We start from the raw sequence: 18,722 nt of genomic DNA, 5'->3' as shown, positions 1-18,722 counted from the left end.
CAAATGTTTTATCTTCATATATTCATTTATTCATGGTCTCCTTTATAAATGTTATATTTTAAGTACATTTTATCTTTATCCATGTTTTTGTATTTTATGCAAAAGAACTTTTAAATATTAAAAGAAGCTCGTTTGAATTAAAATATATTGAACTTTGTTCTATGAACCAAAGAAGATGAAACATTTATTTTAAGCAAGTAGTTTGGGATAGTAAACTGTCAAGTGATGAAATCAGGCAAGATATCTAGCAAGAAATTTTTTTTTTCTTTTTCTAATAAGATCAAGGGATGCCTGAGTGTTTTAAGAACCAGAACAAGAGATCTGGGCAGTGGTGATCTTGCCTTTAATCCCAGCACTTGGGAGCAGAGGCAGGTGGATTTCTGAGTTCAAAGCCAGCCTGGTCTACAGAGTGAGTTTCAGGACAGCTAGGGATCTGTAGGGAAACCCTGTCTTAAAAAACCAAAGGGAGGTAGGAGCAAAAAAGAAATAGAACAAGAAAAAAACCAAGCATTTCAAAAATGTGTGACTCTGAGGTACAATAAAATTACAGCTTTTAGTTACCTGGAGATCCAGTATCAATACTGAAATAACCTGTTTACCATGTGTAGCAAAGTGAAAGCTTCCAGAAAGATTGTCATTTGGTAGATACCACTATACATTTATGTCCAATGTCCATGAAGTTATAAATAGAGTCCTGATACTCAAAGCAGGAGCCAAGTTTTGTCAGCATGGGGGAAAGCCTGACTGGAGCAAAGCCCTGATAATGTGCTCTCTAAAAATATGACGTGGAGACCAGTGGGCACCATCACAGTGAGTTTTAATGTATCATCATCTCACCTTTTGCATGATTCCCTTCTCATAATAATAGCGGAGAGAACGACTAAGTTTGTCATAGTTCATAGCCGGCCTGTTCTTCTGAATGCCCCAACGCCGGGCCACCTGCCACCAAAACAGAATCCTATTGTTAGTGCTGAGTCTTAAACTGGCTTACACACTTAGACACACACACACATACACACACAAAGAGGCAAATCTAAGGCATAAGGAAAGAGCAACAGCAACAGCCTTCATGTTGTGAATTCCCTGTGTCCTGGTTTAAACCAGGCTTACAGTTCTCTCTTTTCAACGTCACAATAGGATCCTTTGTCACCATTGTTTTGGATAGAAATTAAATGGAAATAAGGGAATGTGTTTGCATCACGAAAGAACAGACTGCAATTCACCAAAATGAGGCAGATTTTCCCTTCTGCCATACACTAGCAGTCCTTTCCTTCCTGAACTTTCAGACAAAAAAAAAAAAAAAAAAAGAAAGAAATCCCAGATTAGGAACTGTTTAATGATCCCTTTGTAAAGGTGTTCTATTGTTTTGTTAAAAAAAAAAAAAGACTCTGCTCAGATTGTACGAAGAAAGAGTGACCAGCAGCTGGCAGCGAGGCAGCAGAGGGAGGGAACAGTATGCCGATTAATAAACTCAACTACAAATAAATGTTGCCTAAATCAGCATCTAAGCCAACCCCAAACTGGAAAATTAAACTCATTTAGGAAACATTAATTGGATGCTAAAAATAAGGCGGAAGTGGAAAAGTCACCATGTATATGAGTCTTTCCCTTTTAAAGCAGAATGTCCACAGTGTGGCTTTAGTAAAGGTCTCAGAAGGGTTTCAAATGTGACTGTCATAGAGATGGATGTGGTTAGGACAGAGCTTTCCAGCAGAGCTTAAAACCACTTCTCCTTCCCTATGGCACCACTCCACTTCACCATCACGCTGGGCTGACGGAGGCATACAGAGAGAGGAGCCTGTTTCTCTCAACCCACTGCAGTCTAGATCTCATTAAGCCCCATTCTTTGGTGGTCCGAGGAAAGATGCGCAGCCTGAGCAAGCCCATAACAGAGCATGAGCCTTTGTTTCCTCAAAATTCCAAGTTGTGTCCTGTCCACAAAAAGAGTCCTGAGAATCATCTCTCTGCTCCTGTCTTCCCTTGGTTAGCAGCAATCTGTCACCCACACCCATCTTTAAGCAATCGTGTTGAATCACATGGGTTGGTGTACTGTTCTGTGAGTAGTGATACGATCGAGCAGAAACAAAACTATTCGTTCAAGCCAGCAGTCAAAGGGGAGGATACTTCTTAATTTTCCACAATCTTTACAGTAAATGCTCTAAGCAATAGTGAATGGAGCAGAGACAGGTGCCAAAATGGAAAGAAAAGCAAGCCAGGCATGGTGAGGTGTGTTGGAAATCCCAGTACCTGAGAGCTAAATATGGCACTAAGACTATGGCAGGAGATTATGAGTTCTAGACCCCCCTAGGCTATGAGACCCTGAAATGAGGAACAGAATGGAGATGAGGGATAGACGAAGGAAGGAAGGAAGGAAGGAAGGAAGGAAGGAAGGAAGGGAGGGAGGGAGGGAGGGAGGGAGGGAGGGAGGGAGGGAGGGAGGAAGGGAGGGAAAGAAGTGGGGAGTTTTGTTTTGTTGGTTTTTTTTCCTAGGTTTTTTTTTTTTTGGTTTTTTCGAGACAGGGTTTCTCTGTGTAGCCCTGGCTGTCCTGGCACTCACTTTGCAGACCAGGCTGGCCTCGAACTCAGAAATCCACCTGCCTCTGCCTCCCGAGTGCTGGGATTAAAGGCGTGCGCCACCACGCCCGGCCCTAGGGTTTTTTTTTAAGTAAAATCCTTCAAAAGTGTAATGAAGGCTACCAGTTGCTCAATAGAAATACCAAGTTGTGTCCTATGCACAAAAGCTCGCAAGTGTGAAAAGTTCTGTTAAGCAACAATTCCTGAAAACAGTATTTACCAATTAGTCTTTATTAGAATTTGCCACCTAAGAGTTCTCTTCAAAATTAAAAGGCAATGAACTTTAAGGCACCATAGAAGTCTCTGGAGAGTGACAGAACTGTTGTGAATACCTTAAGAGAGGACTCTTAAGAGTCTGCTTCTTATAATGCCAATTGATTCTCAGCACTATGGATTATTAGTCTGTATGTAAAGAAAGTCTGTTCTTAGACATATTTTGTGTCACAATTGGCACAAACTTAAGGTAAAAATAGACAACAATATGTGTATATAATGTAGACAAAAGGGTCTAAAATCAGCAGGAAGCCTAAATAGGTTCCAGGCAGTTCAAAAACTACATCCACTTGGTTCCCCCGAAGTGCCACCAATGCCATACATACAATCACTCAAAGTTAAGGAACAGTTTTTAACCTGGACTCTCAAAATGAAAACAAGACTTTCTCATGTCTTACTTTAAATAGGAGCACACAAGGTACAGTGTTTTGGCATGCGTTTTCACTGCCAGTGACATTAAAAGAGTCAGTTTAATACTTTAAGTATAACTCTGTTTTATTATATTAATAAATACATTTTTTGGTGTTAGTGTTTGAACTCAAGGCTAGCACGGCACCAGTGACCTATATCCTCCAGCCCACCAAATTACTTTGGAAGGTCATGCTTAGCTATGGGACAGTGAGCCTGGGGTCTGGCAATCTGATTTCCCTGATGTTCAACTAGCTCGAGCATCAACAAAGACCATGGTTGAATCTAGCAGGTGTCTTGCTACGGTTAAAGAGTGTTTCTGGGAACAATTGCCTAGGATGGTTGACTAATTTGTAAATAATATACCATTATCGCAGATACCTGAAAGAGAGAGCTGTGTTTGCTCTTGGTATCCAAGCAGACAGAGCAGATAAGCATGGCAGACTCAGAATTGTAATCATTAGCATTTTAAACTGACATGTGAAAAGTGAGAAAATAAGTCCTGTGAGTTGAACAGTATGGTAGCTTCCAAATCCTCACTCATGGATTGTGGTGCTCATCACTGAAAGATTTGTTATGTAGTGGAGACTGGAGAGGACCTGTGGGGTCACACAGACTAAAATAATTCACAAGTTCTTTCCAAAGAAGAAATCAGAAGAAACATCATGATCATTGTTTGATTAGATGATTGCTAAGAGTGAAGTAGGCACCAATAAGAAATAGGATATTTAACTTTTTCAGGGTTTTTTGGGATGTGGGGGTATGTAGTGTATACATATATGAGCAAGGTTGATAGCAGGTGTCTTCCTCAATCAGTCTCGACCTCGCCTTTTCAGACAGGATCTCTCATTAAACATGGAACCATGCTGATTCAGCTAGATTAGATGGCCACTGAGTCCCCAGGATCTTTCTGTGTCTGGCCCTAGTGGGCTGGGATCAACTGCTATGCTTTTCACATGGCTGCCTGAAGTCCTCATGCTTGTGCAGAGGCACATTAGTTACTGAGCTGTCTTCTCAGGCCCCTAGGGACGGATGTGGAATAAAAGCATAGGGAACACGTAATGCCTATTGCACAATACCTAGTGAGCTTGTCAACGTTTGAAAATAGTCAACTGACTGAATTATTGAGTCTCGTTATTGACTTTATGCATCTGTGACAGCAAAGTGGTTGAACTATCAATTGTGTGAAACAGATGTGATTTTGTATTTTTCTCACATTTAAATAATAAGAAAACTCAGAATGTGTTGGCATTGACTGGTCACCTAGTCAGATTCTCCATTCTTCTCTTCAGACTCAAACACATAAATACCACAGGCTGCTAAATGGGCATAGTCACTCACTCACAGAATGTTGTCTCTCCTGAGTGGCTCGAACATTACTGATATTATTCAGTAATGTCTCTTGTCCTAACACATATGACAAATGCAAAGTGTTCTGTTTCTGCTCAGTTTATTTTAATTGCAGGTGGAGGAAAATGCCTGTTTAACTGACACAAAGCCACATTGAACTTCTCCAGTCCAAGTCTTGCTTTGATTATTAAAATCATGCATTCCCATCTCGGTAAAGAGCTCTGTGATTATTCTGTTAGGCATCGTTAGCCTATGTTGCCAGCAGGATAATTTTGTGGTTCTTCCCTTCCATCATTGAAGTGCATCTACAGGAAATCAAAGTTTCTTTATAGTCACATGGATCTCTCAATATCTTAGAAAATTTAGACACCCAAACAATTAGCAACGGTTTTCCCACTCCTGAATATTTGGTGTGTGTTTGGTGTGAAGCCAGTCCTCTACTGCAAAACTAGTCCTCTGAACAGATGTATACTGTTCAGATTCCTACTCAAAATCTACTTAGACTAACCTCTTCAGGCTCAATCAGTTTAAATTCCATGCCTCGTCCAGTCCAGGCAATGAAATGAGAATTTGAAGGGTCATCCAGAAGAGCTACCAAAAACTGCCAGAGCTGGAGGGATCCTCGCCTCTGGTACGTGGGTCCTTCCCGGTACATTCCAGGCTCTTGCTTAATGTCTCCTACATTTAAAAAATAAATGATTATCAGCACGACTATGCCATCTATATAAAATTTACACCAAATCAATCATGAAAATGGCTAAACATAATCACTTCGTGGTGGTTGTAAACAGCACCGGTACATACAGATTTAAAATAATCACATGATTCAAAGCAAACCAACAATACATACAAACTTGTGGACAACATAACAATATGTATTCTCACTAATGCAAATGTACACCGGTAAGGAATACGTTCATAATCATCATTTGCTTCTAACAACCTAGTCTAACTGTCTATCCTTCCCTCGTGCCTTTACAAGCCATCATACCCAATCATGCTGGTTTGCTTCACTAACTGCTGTTTCTCTGGCTCTGACTAACACTAAGAGGAGAGTAATCAGCTTCAAGCTCTGGGCATTTTATTTGTATCACTTAATTTCTACAAGCTGTAATTTGCAAATACTTTATTGACCTCCATATGACCGACTACTGAATATCTCAGTGAGCATATTTCAAGGTAAATTTGGTAATATCATAAAGTCTTTGTGGCCTGTGCTTTATATGAATCAGGAAGCTCTCTCTTGTGGGAGTCAGCAGCAGCAGTGGCAGCATTCCACCTACTGCACCTTCCTCCAGAAGCCACTCTTTGTCACTTGGCAATAAATAAAACAACATTCCCGATGAACAAAACTTACGTGTGTTTTGCTCATTTAATTTTGTTTGCTGGTCTTTTTTTTAAAAAAGGCCAATTTTAGATGGTATATAACAACACATTCTGTAAAATAGATTTTTTTAGGCAAAGAAAAAAATGTGCCGCATTTACCTCCTATGGCATAGAAAAGCATCTAGCATGAGTACTGGCGTTAACACTGACTTTGCTGTACAACTGTCTTAGCACAAAGCAAAAGAAAACAAAACAGAGCCCTTGGTGTTCTGAGCACTGCTCATTTCCTTCCAACTCCAGCCATGCTTCTCAGAACTGTATGGGCCTGCCGGCACTGGAGACTGCCAAGCTAATGCCTACAGATCGCTCAGGGTTAGTGTGTGAATTTTTCTTCCTGGTTGAAGAAACAATTCAGGAAGGATATATTCACCTGCCTCTATTCATATTAAGTGTGGACTACAAAATAAATGTAAATCACAAGCTCTCTAAAAATTTCTTGTCGTTGTTAAGTAGAACTACACCTGTCACATGACCAGGAAAAAACCCCAATACTTTAAAAGGCACACAAACACACACATCAACATTCAGTCAATAGCCACTGACAAATGGTGATTTGCTTTTGTTCTTAACAAGGTGTCTGCATGTTCTGTTCATCTAAAGTCAGTTTTATTTATCTCAGACTTTTCCTTCTAGTACTTAACTTTTTTCATGGAGGCAAATATATATTAAACATATATATGTATAAGGTAAAGATAAATAACAGTGAAAGACAGGGAAGAAGGACAGCCAGCTCCATAGGCACTAGCATTCTGTTTTGCCATAGTTTTCAGATAGCCTCCCTCTTTGAATGCCCTTACTAAGTTTAAGATTATTTAAGATGCAAAACTCACAATAAATGAAAGGAAGAAAGGACAGTCCAGAAAGCAAGTTTTAAGCTCCATGTCCACAGAAAAAGCCACTTTTAAGAGTTGTGATGCTGTGCTGTTAGTGGCAGCTAACACAACTCACGCTGCTGAAACAGAAGTGTAAATATTGTAGAAGAAAACCAAAAAAAGGGATCCCCTTTGGGGTTTCAACTCCATGACCTTTAATAAATTGAGCCATCTTAAGGAAGGCTAAGGAAATAGATTTTCCTAAAACTCACCATCCTTCCCAAAAGCTACGAGAGCAGCAAGAAGCTTAGGAGCTAAGCCCTCAAGAACTAATTATGAGATTGAAGAGAAATCTGAGCATGCACTTTGCTGTTTAAATAATGACAATTAAAACCTCTGAGAGCGCCCAAGTCATTACAGCCTAGATCCCCAAAGTTTTTGCAATCAGCTAATCAGAGGGCCCCTGCTCATTTCCTGTTTGACAATCAAAGCAGGAACTATGGAGACCACTCCGAAGAACCACTAAATGAATTAACTGTTCACTTTTTCCCAAAGCTTCCTTGTAAATGTCAGCTTTTGCCACTATGCTTGTCAAGAAAAGAATACTCTATCTAGTTTGACGCTGTTTTCTTGTATCGGGGACCTATTCGTTGTACTAGCAAGAGATATTTAAAAGGTAATGAGTTCCTAAGTTCCTTTTAAGCAATTACAACATGTTACATTAGTAATGTACATCTTCGTTGGTGGGGTGTGGGGGCAAGCAATCAGTAGACTCAATGGGCTGTTATGTTGTTCCTGTGCTCCATAATGCATCTTTTCATGAACAATAAAAAGAAAGGGCCTGCATTAGTCATCGGTGCATCCACAGTAGCATGCTTTCTGTTCTGCTTTGTTAATTACAGGATCAGCTTTCAGTAAATCTCAAATAACAAGCTGCATGTGCTCCGCAGGGCAGTGGAAAGATGCCCTGCTCAGCACAGAGCACAGCAACAATGCTGGTCTTCTCTCCCAGCTCCAAAAAAAGGAACCTAAGAGGTCAGTAAGGGGAGGAGGAAGGATGAGAATATCCAATAACTGCACCAGCCCTGAGGGTGTGACAAATGGTGTGTATAAGAACCCCCTAAGTACAAATGTTAACTGCTTTCAGAAAAGGAAAGAGTGGTCTCCGCTCATAAAGTCAAATGTAAAGCGAGAGAAACCCACCATCGAACTTCTCCGGGACCACACAGGTGTCATCATAGAACTGCCTGGGACCCTTCTCAAACATGCAGCCTGTGGAAGGAAAACAGAATATGTATCATTAATGGGAGAATATGAAATTATGCTCAAAGATTCTTCAGCCACCACTCACACACACACACACACAAAATGTCTTGAAATGTAGTCTGTCACCTTCTAGCCATTTGATATTTGAGACATTAGTTTGGCTCTTTGCCTCCATCTTCCCATCTATCAAGTGGGGATAAGAGTGGTAGAGCTAGTGTGAGTACTGAATGATTTTCATGCACTCCAATTTAGAGGGGCGCCATAGCACAGTGATACAGAAACGTCAGAGATGTATAACTGCTGACCCTAAGCAGAGACCTCACAAAAATCCTGTCAAACCTATGCTTAATAATGCATCATTTTATTTCCTGGCTTCTTCTTTGTTTCATTATTCAAGAGAGGGACACCAAAGCCAATTTCTGGTGTTGTCCTTGTACTCTGAAACACATTTAGTCTACCGTTTATTTCATTACAGAAATATCTTGGAAAGCTAACATTATCATTTTGAAATATTTATTATACTGTCCACACACATACATGAGCATGCACATGTATGTGTGCACACAGTGTGTATACATGTGGGTGGGTGTGTGCTCGCATGCGTGTGCATGGATGTGTGCATGTGTTTGTGTTCATGGAAGTCACAAAATGGCCCTGAAGGTTGGAGGGCAACTTGTGGTTTCTCCTTCCACCATGTGAATTTGTGGATTGAATTAAATTTGCAAGGCTTGGTGTTAGGCAAATCCACCCATGAGGTCATTTCCTCAACTCCATCTCATCATTAGTAGGCAAGAGAGTAAGAGAGAGGATGTTATTGTTGTTTTGTTTTGTGCTATAACATAACTCACCTCATAGAAAAAAAGTAAAAATAAATTAATATCTTCTAGTAATGCTTTTTTCTCTCACATATATTTTATTCACCTAATTGTCACCTTTGCTTATAGGAAGAAATTTCATACAATTCAACCATAGCAAGGTTCTCTATGGTAGGTTTATAATATTAATAACATCAGCAAGAATAACCACACTGCATTGGTGCAAAGCTTTTCCTCTCAAGTATTTTAGATGTACTGTCTTTTGTTATCAGTTAAATGTCTATTAATATCATTCATATAAAATCATGAATACTAATTCTAACTGAAAAGGTATTATCTATGGCAATTTTATTGAAGAAACATGCACATAGTTCCAGGAATCCTTCAGTAGAGATAATTTCCAGATAATCATTTCTTGTCTCTTACGTTGCAGATGTCAAAGTCTATCAGAGCAGAGTATTCTATTGTGGTTACCTGGAATAAAAATTCTGTCTCTACACAGCTTATGTGAACCCATTCTTAATAATTGCTTTTCCAAAAGGTACAAAATTCAGGACAGTGAAAGGCAAAGTCACACTACCATGTTTTACTTCAAAGTATGACTTAGGCTTATAAGACCTTGACTCAATATTTCCCAAGATGCCTGTCGGTAGAGTGCGAAAAGGTGGGTAATCTGGAAGGAGCTGTTTCTAGTTGACAGACTGCAAGTTGCTGGCAGAACACAGCTATGGGTATGGACAAGACTCATGCTCACAGCAAAATGCAAGCTACTAAGATAGGAAGCACTATCTTTTCATCTTCCAACGATAGAGCAGGGTCTGTGCTTGCTTATGTCATCTTGCTGGGGACTGAGCCCCTGGCCTTGGGGACATTGGTCAAGCATTCTGCTGTTGCTCATCTTCTATCTCCCCAAACAATATTATTTTATATATAATATTTTAGGAACATAACTGCATTTTCCCAAAGCACATAATGAATGAGTAAGTAGACCCATATTTGGAATGTCTGATTACTTTTCATGTTATTTATAAGCAATCTTATAAAATGAACTTAACTTCTGTTCTGCTTGGATGAGCCAGGAAGCCTTCTTGCCTCATATAAATGGAGTGGCAGCTAGGCACTTCTGAAAGAGGAAACAAAATGTGTCATAGAAAGGCAGGTTAGAAGGGAAGAGCAGGTAAAATACACAGAACAGAGCAGAAACATCAAGAGCACCAATGATCAAGTCTGTCAGAACGTGGAAAACATTTTCAATGGGGCCTCCAAGAATGTAAAGCTAAATGGATCATAGGAGAGGCTAAATCTCTTCAATAAGCAAGTCAACACGGTTTTACCAACTCACCTTTGCTGAAGTTCAGCAATACCATATGGATGGCACACTAGAATGTTTAAGGGCAAGTGGAATGAATTTATATATCTCTCAGTATTTTCTCTATGCACAGTGCTAAATGGTTCAGACATGGGTGACTTCATGAATACTAGACAGAAATTACTAAGAAAGGACAGAATAATTAAATCTCATAAATTATCTTGATAATTTTGAACTGTTTTCCTCAGATAATAGCATGTCTGGCCTTTCATTTTTATTAAGAATATAGATCATGTTCAAAGCCTATGAAAGGACAGTACATAATAAGCAGGTTCACAATGCCTGTCCCAGGAAAGACTCTCCTACAAGGTCAAGAATTCTGGAAGTAAAAGCAAAGGGCTAACTGTGGACCTGGCTCAGGTGCTGACTCAGAACTGACCATGTTCAGTGCTTTTGACATAGAAAAATGAAATAAACACAGAGCAGGAGACAATGGATCAAACATCAAGTCCTTACAAACTACATAAATTTCCACAAACCTTTCTTTACTTGTATTGCTATAGAATAAAGGGTTGAGAGATGGTCCCTGGCATCTACTACAGCTCTCCAGTTCCTAGTGAAATGGAGGGATTCATTCTGAAACCAGAAGCAGATGTATGGCAGCCCCCAATAGAAAGGCCTCCCCATATTTTAGGAGTCTCTTCTTCTGAGCTCCAATCCCTAGGTTTTTGTACTTCATTTTAGAACACTTTCCTTAAAACTAATTCTTCAAAACAGAAAGGTTTAGGTGCCCTATCCTTGAATGTATTATGTTTAAGATCAAGCCAATTAGATCATCTGTATGCTTTAGTAGTTTTTTAGCAACATAAAAAAAAAAAAAACTAAAGGTGTGCCATAAGTGTACTATTTAATAAAAAATACTCCCACTTTCCCACTCTGTAATTAAAATACACCATTCTTAAGGATTGAATTTAAAAAGCTTTGTCCCTTCAGACTTATTTATCTACACACTCCTTGTAACAATGGCTAATCAGTATCTATTATTTGCCTTGGTTTTCCCCTTGGTCTAGAATTTTTCATTTTCAAAGTCAGTATTTTTTAGGGGGGGAGTCTGGTGACAAATGATAAATTTTTTTGTTCTAATGTCAACAAAAATATGAGGAATTTTTACCTTAAAAATATTTTAACCCATATGGTTTTAATCTAAAAGATCTTTCCAGTAAGCCACACTTCTAACATTTTAAAAAGTATGGATTTGGTAGTAACCACCTATAATCCTAGTATTCAGGAGGCTAAGGAAGAAAGATTGTGAAGTTGAGGCCAGTCTGAATTACACAGAGACTCCATTTCAGAAACAAAAGCAAGAGAACCAATTAGAGCCGAGGCGGTAAGAGGCTGGGCAGGTAGCTCCGTAGTAGAACCCTTTGCACAGCATGCACAAGTCCCTAGGTACAATCTCCAGCATCAAAAAAATACATACATACATACATACATACATACATACATACATATATACATACATACATAAAATGAAAGTACATAATAAATCTAGGTTACACGATGAAGATAGTGTGAAACTTAAACACACACACATTTTTCTATAACGTGGTTCATATAATTTATTACATAGAACATAATTCTGACTCTATGAAGGTAAAGTGCCTCTCTTCCTGATAGTATTGATAATTCACCGAATAGTTAGCAAGCCACTTTACCCCAACTTCAAACTAATGACCAAGCTTCACGTTAATTTTTAATGTTATTCTGATCTATTGCCAGGCAAAGGGTCCCTCAAAACAGCTGGGCCTGGGAAGGGACAGTGTTAATGATTGCAGGCAGTGCAACAGCTGCTCGGAGGCAAGCCTTTCGCTATACTGATGCCACCACGCCACAAAAATACTCTGACGGCTACACACCTGGGGTACGGCTGTAAAAAACAGCTGGCAGCTCTGGAGGAAGCTAGAGGAAAAGACAGAGGCTGAAGTCTATTCCATATTGGTGTAGCTAAAGATACACTTTTCCATCCCGAGGGGAAAAAAGGGGGCTAGGAGAACACTCAAACATTTCCGAGGAACCCAGAATTCAAGGTGGAAGGATACCCAGAGAATGTTCTAACATGGTGTAAAATTAGCGTAATCTGGGAAAACCAAACATGAACGTCAAAGATACTCTACGCACAGCTAGTCTAATCCTGCGGCTAGAAAGCAGATGCTGTCTCTGTTGCTTCTCTTCCACTGTAATGTTCTTCGAGAACTGTAGCTCTTCATCTCCATATTTTAAATAGGTATTTCTAAACTCTAAATTTATTTAAAAATCAGTAACACATAATAGGTCTGAGGCCAGGATCTTCATTACAGTTCTCCAAAGAACAACGTGTGATTTACATTTTTACAAGGATATGAGTGGTAATTTATGGAGAAAAGTGTGCTTTTCCAATTCTTACCATTTACTACATGAGAGCAAATAAAATTAACAACTAATATTTTAAAGGCAAGACCTTGGCTAGCATTTTAAAATCTACTCTGCCCTTAAAATGAATGCCATTTATATAGCCCAAAAAAACAGATTGTTTTTTTATTTTTTTCTTTTTAAATAAAGGACAGGGCTAGGAGGTTTATTCACATAGAATAACTAAAGTCATGTTATTCTAAAGTGATAACAGTTAATTTATGACTATCAGAGTGGGTCAGACTCTAATCAAATTGTAGAAACATTTCCAAAGTGATTATTCAATCAAATGACTAACATGGTTAATTAGGGGCCGTAAACATTGCTCTGAAGTTCATCAAAGTAATGACTTGCCCAGAAAAATTACTGCTAATTAAATTGCCTGCTGCTTTCATTTCTACCTTATCTAATAAAAAAAAAAGTACAACTGGTGCGATTTGGCATTACATTTGAACTTTTGCTAAACGTTCCACTAAGAACCAAACTGGCTAAGTGGTGACTTCAAAGGTAGACAATGGGTGACAGGGATGCAAGTGCCGCTGGGCAGAGCCTTCCACTTTACTTGTGGAAGAAAGTACAATGCAAGAGTAACAGTCAACTGTAGCACTGCCTCTGGAAACATGCTAGGATGGCGGGACATTTATACCATCTTCTCTGGTATCCTCTGGTTATAATTATAAGATGACAAGTACTACCCAGCGATTGCCAAGGACCACAATGTCACCTACTAGGTGCACATTCAAGTCTGAGGTCTCTCATTTCGTGGGAGGGTAGCTTTGTGTAGGTTGGTTAACAAACAGCTCTTTCCTCAACCTTCTTCTCTGTAAAATGGGAGTGCTACTGAGACTTTTCAAAGGGTTTTTAAGAGGAGCATATGGAGTAAGTTGTATGTAATACTGTCCCTTTGGTAAAGCTGCTCAGGTCAGTACTGTGTTGTCCAGCAGAGCTTTATATTGTTAGGCAAAGGGAGAAAGCAGCTCTTTTTAGTTTCTTGTACTGTACATGTATCTTGATATGAAGTGATACTTCATCTCAGCATACACAGACAGTAAGAATTTAGGATATAAATACATATTTTAATATCTTAATTTCCTGTTCTTAAGTCTCATGATTCACTAGTTGATTTGCTGGTTACTCGTGAAGTTACTCTGGAATAGTCTCTGTAAATGTATCTCTTAATCTATGGTATATAAAAATACATCGATTGAACAGGCATCACAAATTTGTGATTGAGCAGAGTTTCCATCAGACGTTTTAAATACTCAAGGATCTCTCTTTGAAATTCATTTTCCCCCAATATTAACCCTTGTCGTTTGTTCTTAAATAACACTGGCCTATAAAGTTTAAAAGTCAGTCTATAAATTGGATTATATAAATTGAATTTAGGACAAAGGATTTTTAGTGCTGTAAGAAACTCGTGGATCAAAGCATTCTAAAACACGATATTAGTGTTGACCAAATCAGCTCACAGAAATCACAACGTCTGTAATTTGTTACAGATGAGCTCTTGTGGTGATGAAAGCTGACCTAATATGCTGTAAAAATTCAAAGCAGCACAGTGGTGCTGGCAACTCCAGGCTTGGACGACTTGTATGGGTGGAGTCAAGAACAAAGAATGCTAACTCTCCAAACTGCACTGTTGGGTTAGGCTTCATGAAGAATCACTACGAAAGGTATCATACCTGAAGTGATACCATCTCTGGATACATGTGCAAGAAACTCTGAAAAGAGCTGCTTCTCCCTCTTTGTCTAACAATGTAAAGCTGAACTGGGAAATACAGTTTGGATCTGGGCAGCTTTAGCAAAGGTTTGACCACCAAGTACAGCTCTGAATTTGCACATGTCATATGCCAGGCACTCCTTTGATTTGCATAGTTGATGCTCAGTTGTACAAAATGAAAATTACCCTTTGGCTATCATTTGTCTAAGCCTCCAAAAGGTACACCAGGCTCAGACAGGAAAGATTTGTCATGCTCATCTAGGGCATTTTTAGTGGTGGCTGAAACTGCTTTGCTTTCAAATAGTGAGTAAAAGTGGGATTAGCTCATATAGCAAACTGAACAAGGAGGTAGGAAAAGCAGTTTCCTTCATTTGATGCTCCTGCTTAGGCTCCTGCAGTAATAATCAACGCACAACTTAATTAAGCTTTCCAATGTCTTAAGGTAAAAGACAAACCCCACTAAAGGAGGAGTAGCGCAAGACTGTGCCTTTGCTTTCATTTAAATTAGGATGCAAAAATTGCCTGACTGTACATTTTAACTCCTTGTAGGGGTGAAATGACTAAGCAAAGGCGGCATGAAACTATTCGTTTATTCACTTTTAAAATAGGGTCATATCCTGTCCTGTTAACTGACCCTGCCTAGTCCTGGGGTCACACCCATAATGGGAGAAATTTTAAAATGATAAATATACAGAGCCAAAATGATGTATTCTATGCATTTGAAGTATTATATACTTTTTAAGATGTGTTTGTGTGTGAGTGTGTGTGTGTGTGTATGTGTGTCCGTCCGTCCGTCCTCATCAATGCAAACCTGGAAGATTTAACCATTCTTTGTTAGTATTATTAATCAACAAATTTCTGAAAATATCTCTATTAAGTCCTGAGGTAGCTGAGGATCTATATGATAGATACATAGTAGAGTGCTTGCCTGGCATGCAGGAAGTATTTGGTTCAAGTCCAAGCACTAAAGAGAAAAATATCGTGACATGAGCTATATTAACAACTTATGACACCAATTAAAACTTTATTCTTCAATGTTTTCATCTCCTTCAGTTCTTTAACTGTTTCTTCCCTGGTTTGGGCTTCTTTCTTCCAACTTTCTATTAATATCACATATTAGGTTGAAAAAAATCAAAGGATGTCCAGGGCATAAGTAACACAAGCTTCATAATGATAGGTATAAATGCAAATACAGAAGCACTCATGTTACCCTTTAACTCTGCTTTTGCATTCAGTGCATGAATGAACTTGATATAGTTAGTCAAGAAAACTACATGTTAGAGTTTCCTAAAAGTCATAGTCATGAAAAAGATGTTTTTGCACCAATAATGTATTCTATATTGAAGAAATCTGCAAGTTATTAAGTCTAAAATAAGTTCCAGCAGAAGTATGTCTAGACTCGCATGAGAAAGAAGACAAACAAGGAACTGAAGAATGAAGTTTTATGCACCTCCTGGTTTTCAGTCTCAAAGGTCTAAGCAGGACAGACTAAAGAGGTGGCAGAAGGGCTGGAGAGTTGTGTCAAAGGCAGTGATTTCGGAAATTATTTTATTCATGCAGACAACTTAAGTTCTATTCTCAGCATGCACTTGGTGGCTCACAACTATCCGTAATTCCAATGTCAGGGTATCTGATCCCCTTTCTTGACCTACCTGACTATAAGGCAGACACGTGGTACACAGGCATTTATGAAAGTAAAACACTCATAAACATAAAATAAAATAAATGCATCTTACAAAAGAAAGTACTGGAAGAAAAGAAAGATATGGCTTAAGTTTTAAGAAGGAAGTGATAAGTTCAGTATTGCTTCATTCACGCTTAGGATAACTTTATTTCAGCAAACTATGAAGGCAAATAAACTAAGTCAACACTGACAGACTCTTCTCTAAAATGAGGCAGGGAACTATAAACATTCCTAACCACCATACTCTTGGCAAAACCAAGGACAGAGGAAGGAGCATTGCAATGAAGAGAATTCAATGTTTCTGAGACACAATGGCAGCGTAGTGGCACACAGTGGCATATGACTTTCCCTCTGAAACTACAAATATTTCTCATAAGCTTCTGAGCTATTTTTGAATAGTATCACATACAAAACATAAGCAGGTCTAAACAGCTTATGAACATTCTAAACCCAGAATTTTGCAAGTTTTACAGGGTTGTGATTTTATTAAGATAGTCAAAAATAAGGTTAAAGTATCAGAAGACAGGAGCAGTATTGTGATTTTGGGTATTTACTCAATAATGCCGTAGTGTGGCAGTTAACACATAGTTTGGCAGTTAAAAGTAAATATGAGAACCAAGGCCATTGTCTGACTCAAGGATTCACAACAATAGTCTGCAATGAAGAATTTGATACTGAGTACCCAGTTGGTCCTGATTTGTTTCCCATTGGACGCTGGATGATTTGAAAGGAGAGTATGGGAGGTAGAGTCTTTCCTCTTGGTTTCATCTTTCCTGGGATTCCTACCATATTGGGATAATTTGTTCTGCTTGCTTCTAATAAAAATGGAACAAGTAACAGATTTTAGCTTGAACTAGGTCAGACACAGCATACTGGATTCATATATGATGGCTTTAGTAGAATATCTCTTATACTTCATGTTATCCTCTAGCCTGAGGTATGAGTTTATGGCACTTTGTTGATGGACTTTGAAGAAATCTACAGAAATCATGATAAAAATCATCCCACTGAGTATCCTTCATTGGTGCCAGGTCTGCTAATCTATGCTGGACACTATGTTAGGCACTGCTTAAACATGACAATATTTCATCTCTACAAATACACTAGGGCCCCTTTGCAAATAAGTAAATTGGGAGGCAAAAGAAATTGCAAAGCTTGCTCCATATGATACAAATGGTCAACAGATATCAGGCCCAGGAGTTGGTGTTTTCAAATGTCACACCAACTGAATGATTTTACAATTAATGCTGAACATAACTAAAAAGCAGATCACATTAATACAGCAATAAGTTCTTAAGGCTCACACAGAAAGAGGAGTGAAAATCAACTTAGAGATCTATTAAATAATCACAACCCTAGCACTGCTCATTTGGCAACTTTATTTTGTTTTTTTTGAGTATTTTCCCATTCATTTGGATTATCTGTCCTTAAGAAAGTTACCAACAACTATTAACAGCAATTAAATAAAAACACAATGAAAACAATAACTATCTCTTTAACCCAATACAATTTAAAAAAAAAACTTATTTCAAGTTATGAAACCCATTCCACCACTTACCTAGCTAAATCATTTGAGTATGGAAATAATTGAGGTCCAAAACATTTCATAAGAATATTTAAAATCCAAAAGCCTACACTCAAATGAGTGCACACAGACACAGGAACGCACAGGTGTGGGCATTTTACGCACACACACACACACACACACACCATTTTGAAAAGAAGGTAATCTTTTGGCTCTTTTGTTCACATTCACTAAACACATACATTCAAACCCAGTGGTCTTTAAACTGTTTCATTTAATTTCAAATCTCAGCTCCTCTTATAAAAACAGTTGATGTTCATTTCAGCCACTGGTGGTAAGCAACGTAAGCCTAAGTGTCCTGGTTGTTCTGTTTGAAAAGAAAGCATAAATTACACACTACAAAAGTGTACTCCACCCTGTCAAGTTCCCCTTTCCAAACTAGCCCAGCTAAGGAGCATGTCATCCCTCCCTTCCCCCTTTCCTGCCTGTAAAATCCAAGTTAGACAAACACAGTGGGGCTGAGATGACATATTTGAATGGAATTCAGACCCACCAGTTCCTGTTTATGTTTCTGATTTGAGAATGTTGTCTTCCCATTCACCATACATTAGGAACTCTGGAAGGCCATAAATGGTGTCAGGTTACACACAAGCAGGACCAGTGAACATTAATCATTACTTCCAGTCAACTGGCAAAAGCAGCAGCTGATGGAACACTACACCCTCCAGCTCTTTATAAATGACATTCCAGAGAGCCAGGCTTTGTGCATGTGTGTGTGTGTTTCCTTTCAGTCTCCATTTTATGAATGAAACTCCAGGCTCTATGGAGTCCATTCATGGAAAAGAAATGCTTACAAGGCTCTGCCCCTAGGGATCAATCAGTCATGGGTAAAACTGATATGATTGGTTTAAGACAGCCTTCAGCCTTCCATTACTGACTTAAAATGCAGTCCCTGTCCATTTGACCTGTGTTAATGCATGAAGAGTAAATCCAGACTGTAGTCTCAATTCTCAAATCAAATCACTCGCCAAGGCCACTTACAGTAACTGTAGATTTAGAGTATATTGAAGCATTTCTTAGAAAAACTGAGAGCATAGACCAGGATCGTGGTTTGGGAGAGTTACTACTTTAACCAGAATCAAATGAGAAAAA

The 18,722-nt window shown here is 38.8% G+C and overlaps 1 protein-coding gene across 7 annotated transcripts in view; it reads right to left on the bottom strand.

The window, feature by feature from the left end:
* The window catches only part of Etv1 (ETS variant transcription factor 1), a 90,303-nt gene that overhangs the window by 5,024 nt on the left and 66,557 nt on the right, over nucleotides 1-18,722 (bottom strand). For all 7 annotated transcript variants that reach the window (XM_085830310.1, XM_085830309.1, XM_085830311.1 and 4 more), the window contains 4 exons: nucleotides 9,941-10,007; nucleotides 8,007-8,077; nucleotides 5,114-5,283; nucleotides 838-939 (listed from right to left, as the gene is read on the bottom strand). In XM_085830310.1, coding sequence (XP_085686436.1) covers nucleotides 838-939; nucleotides 5,114-5,283; nucleotides 8,007-8,077; nucleotides 9,941-10,007 — 410 coding nt within the window. The remainder of the gene's footprint in view (nucleotides 1-837; nucleotides 940-5,113; nucleotides 5,284-8,006; nucleotides 8,078-9,940; nucleotides 10,008-18,722) is intronic.

This window comes from Mus caroli, unplaced genomic scaffold (assembly GCF_978045245.1).
Source record: "Mus caroli unplaced genomic scaffold, Mus_caroli_1 scaffold_14, whole genome shotgun sequence".
NCBI classification, from domain to species: Eukaryota; Metazoa; Chordata; class Mammalia; order Rodentia; family Muridae; genus Mus; species Mus caroli.
This window is presented reverse-complemented; position numbering and strand designations above follow the sequence as displayed.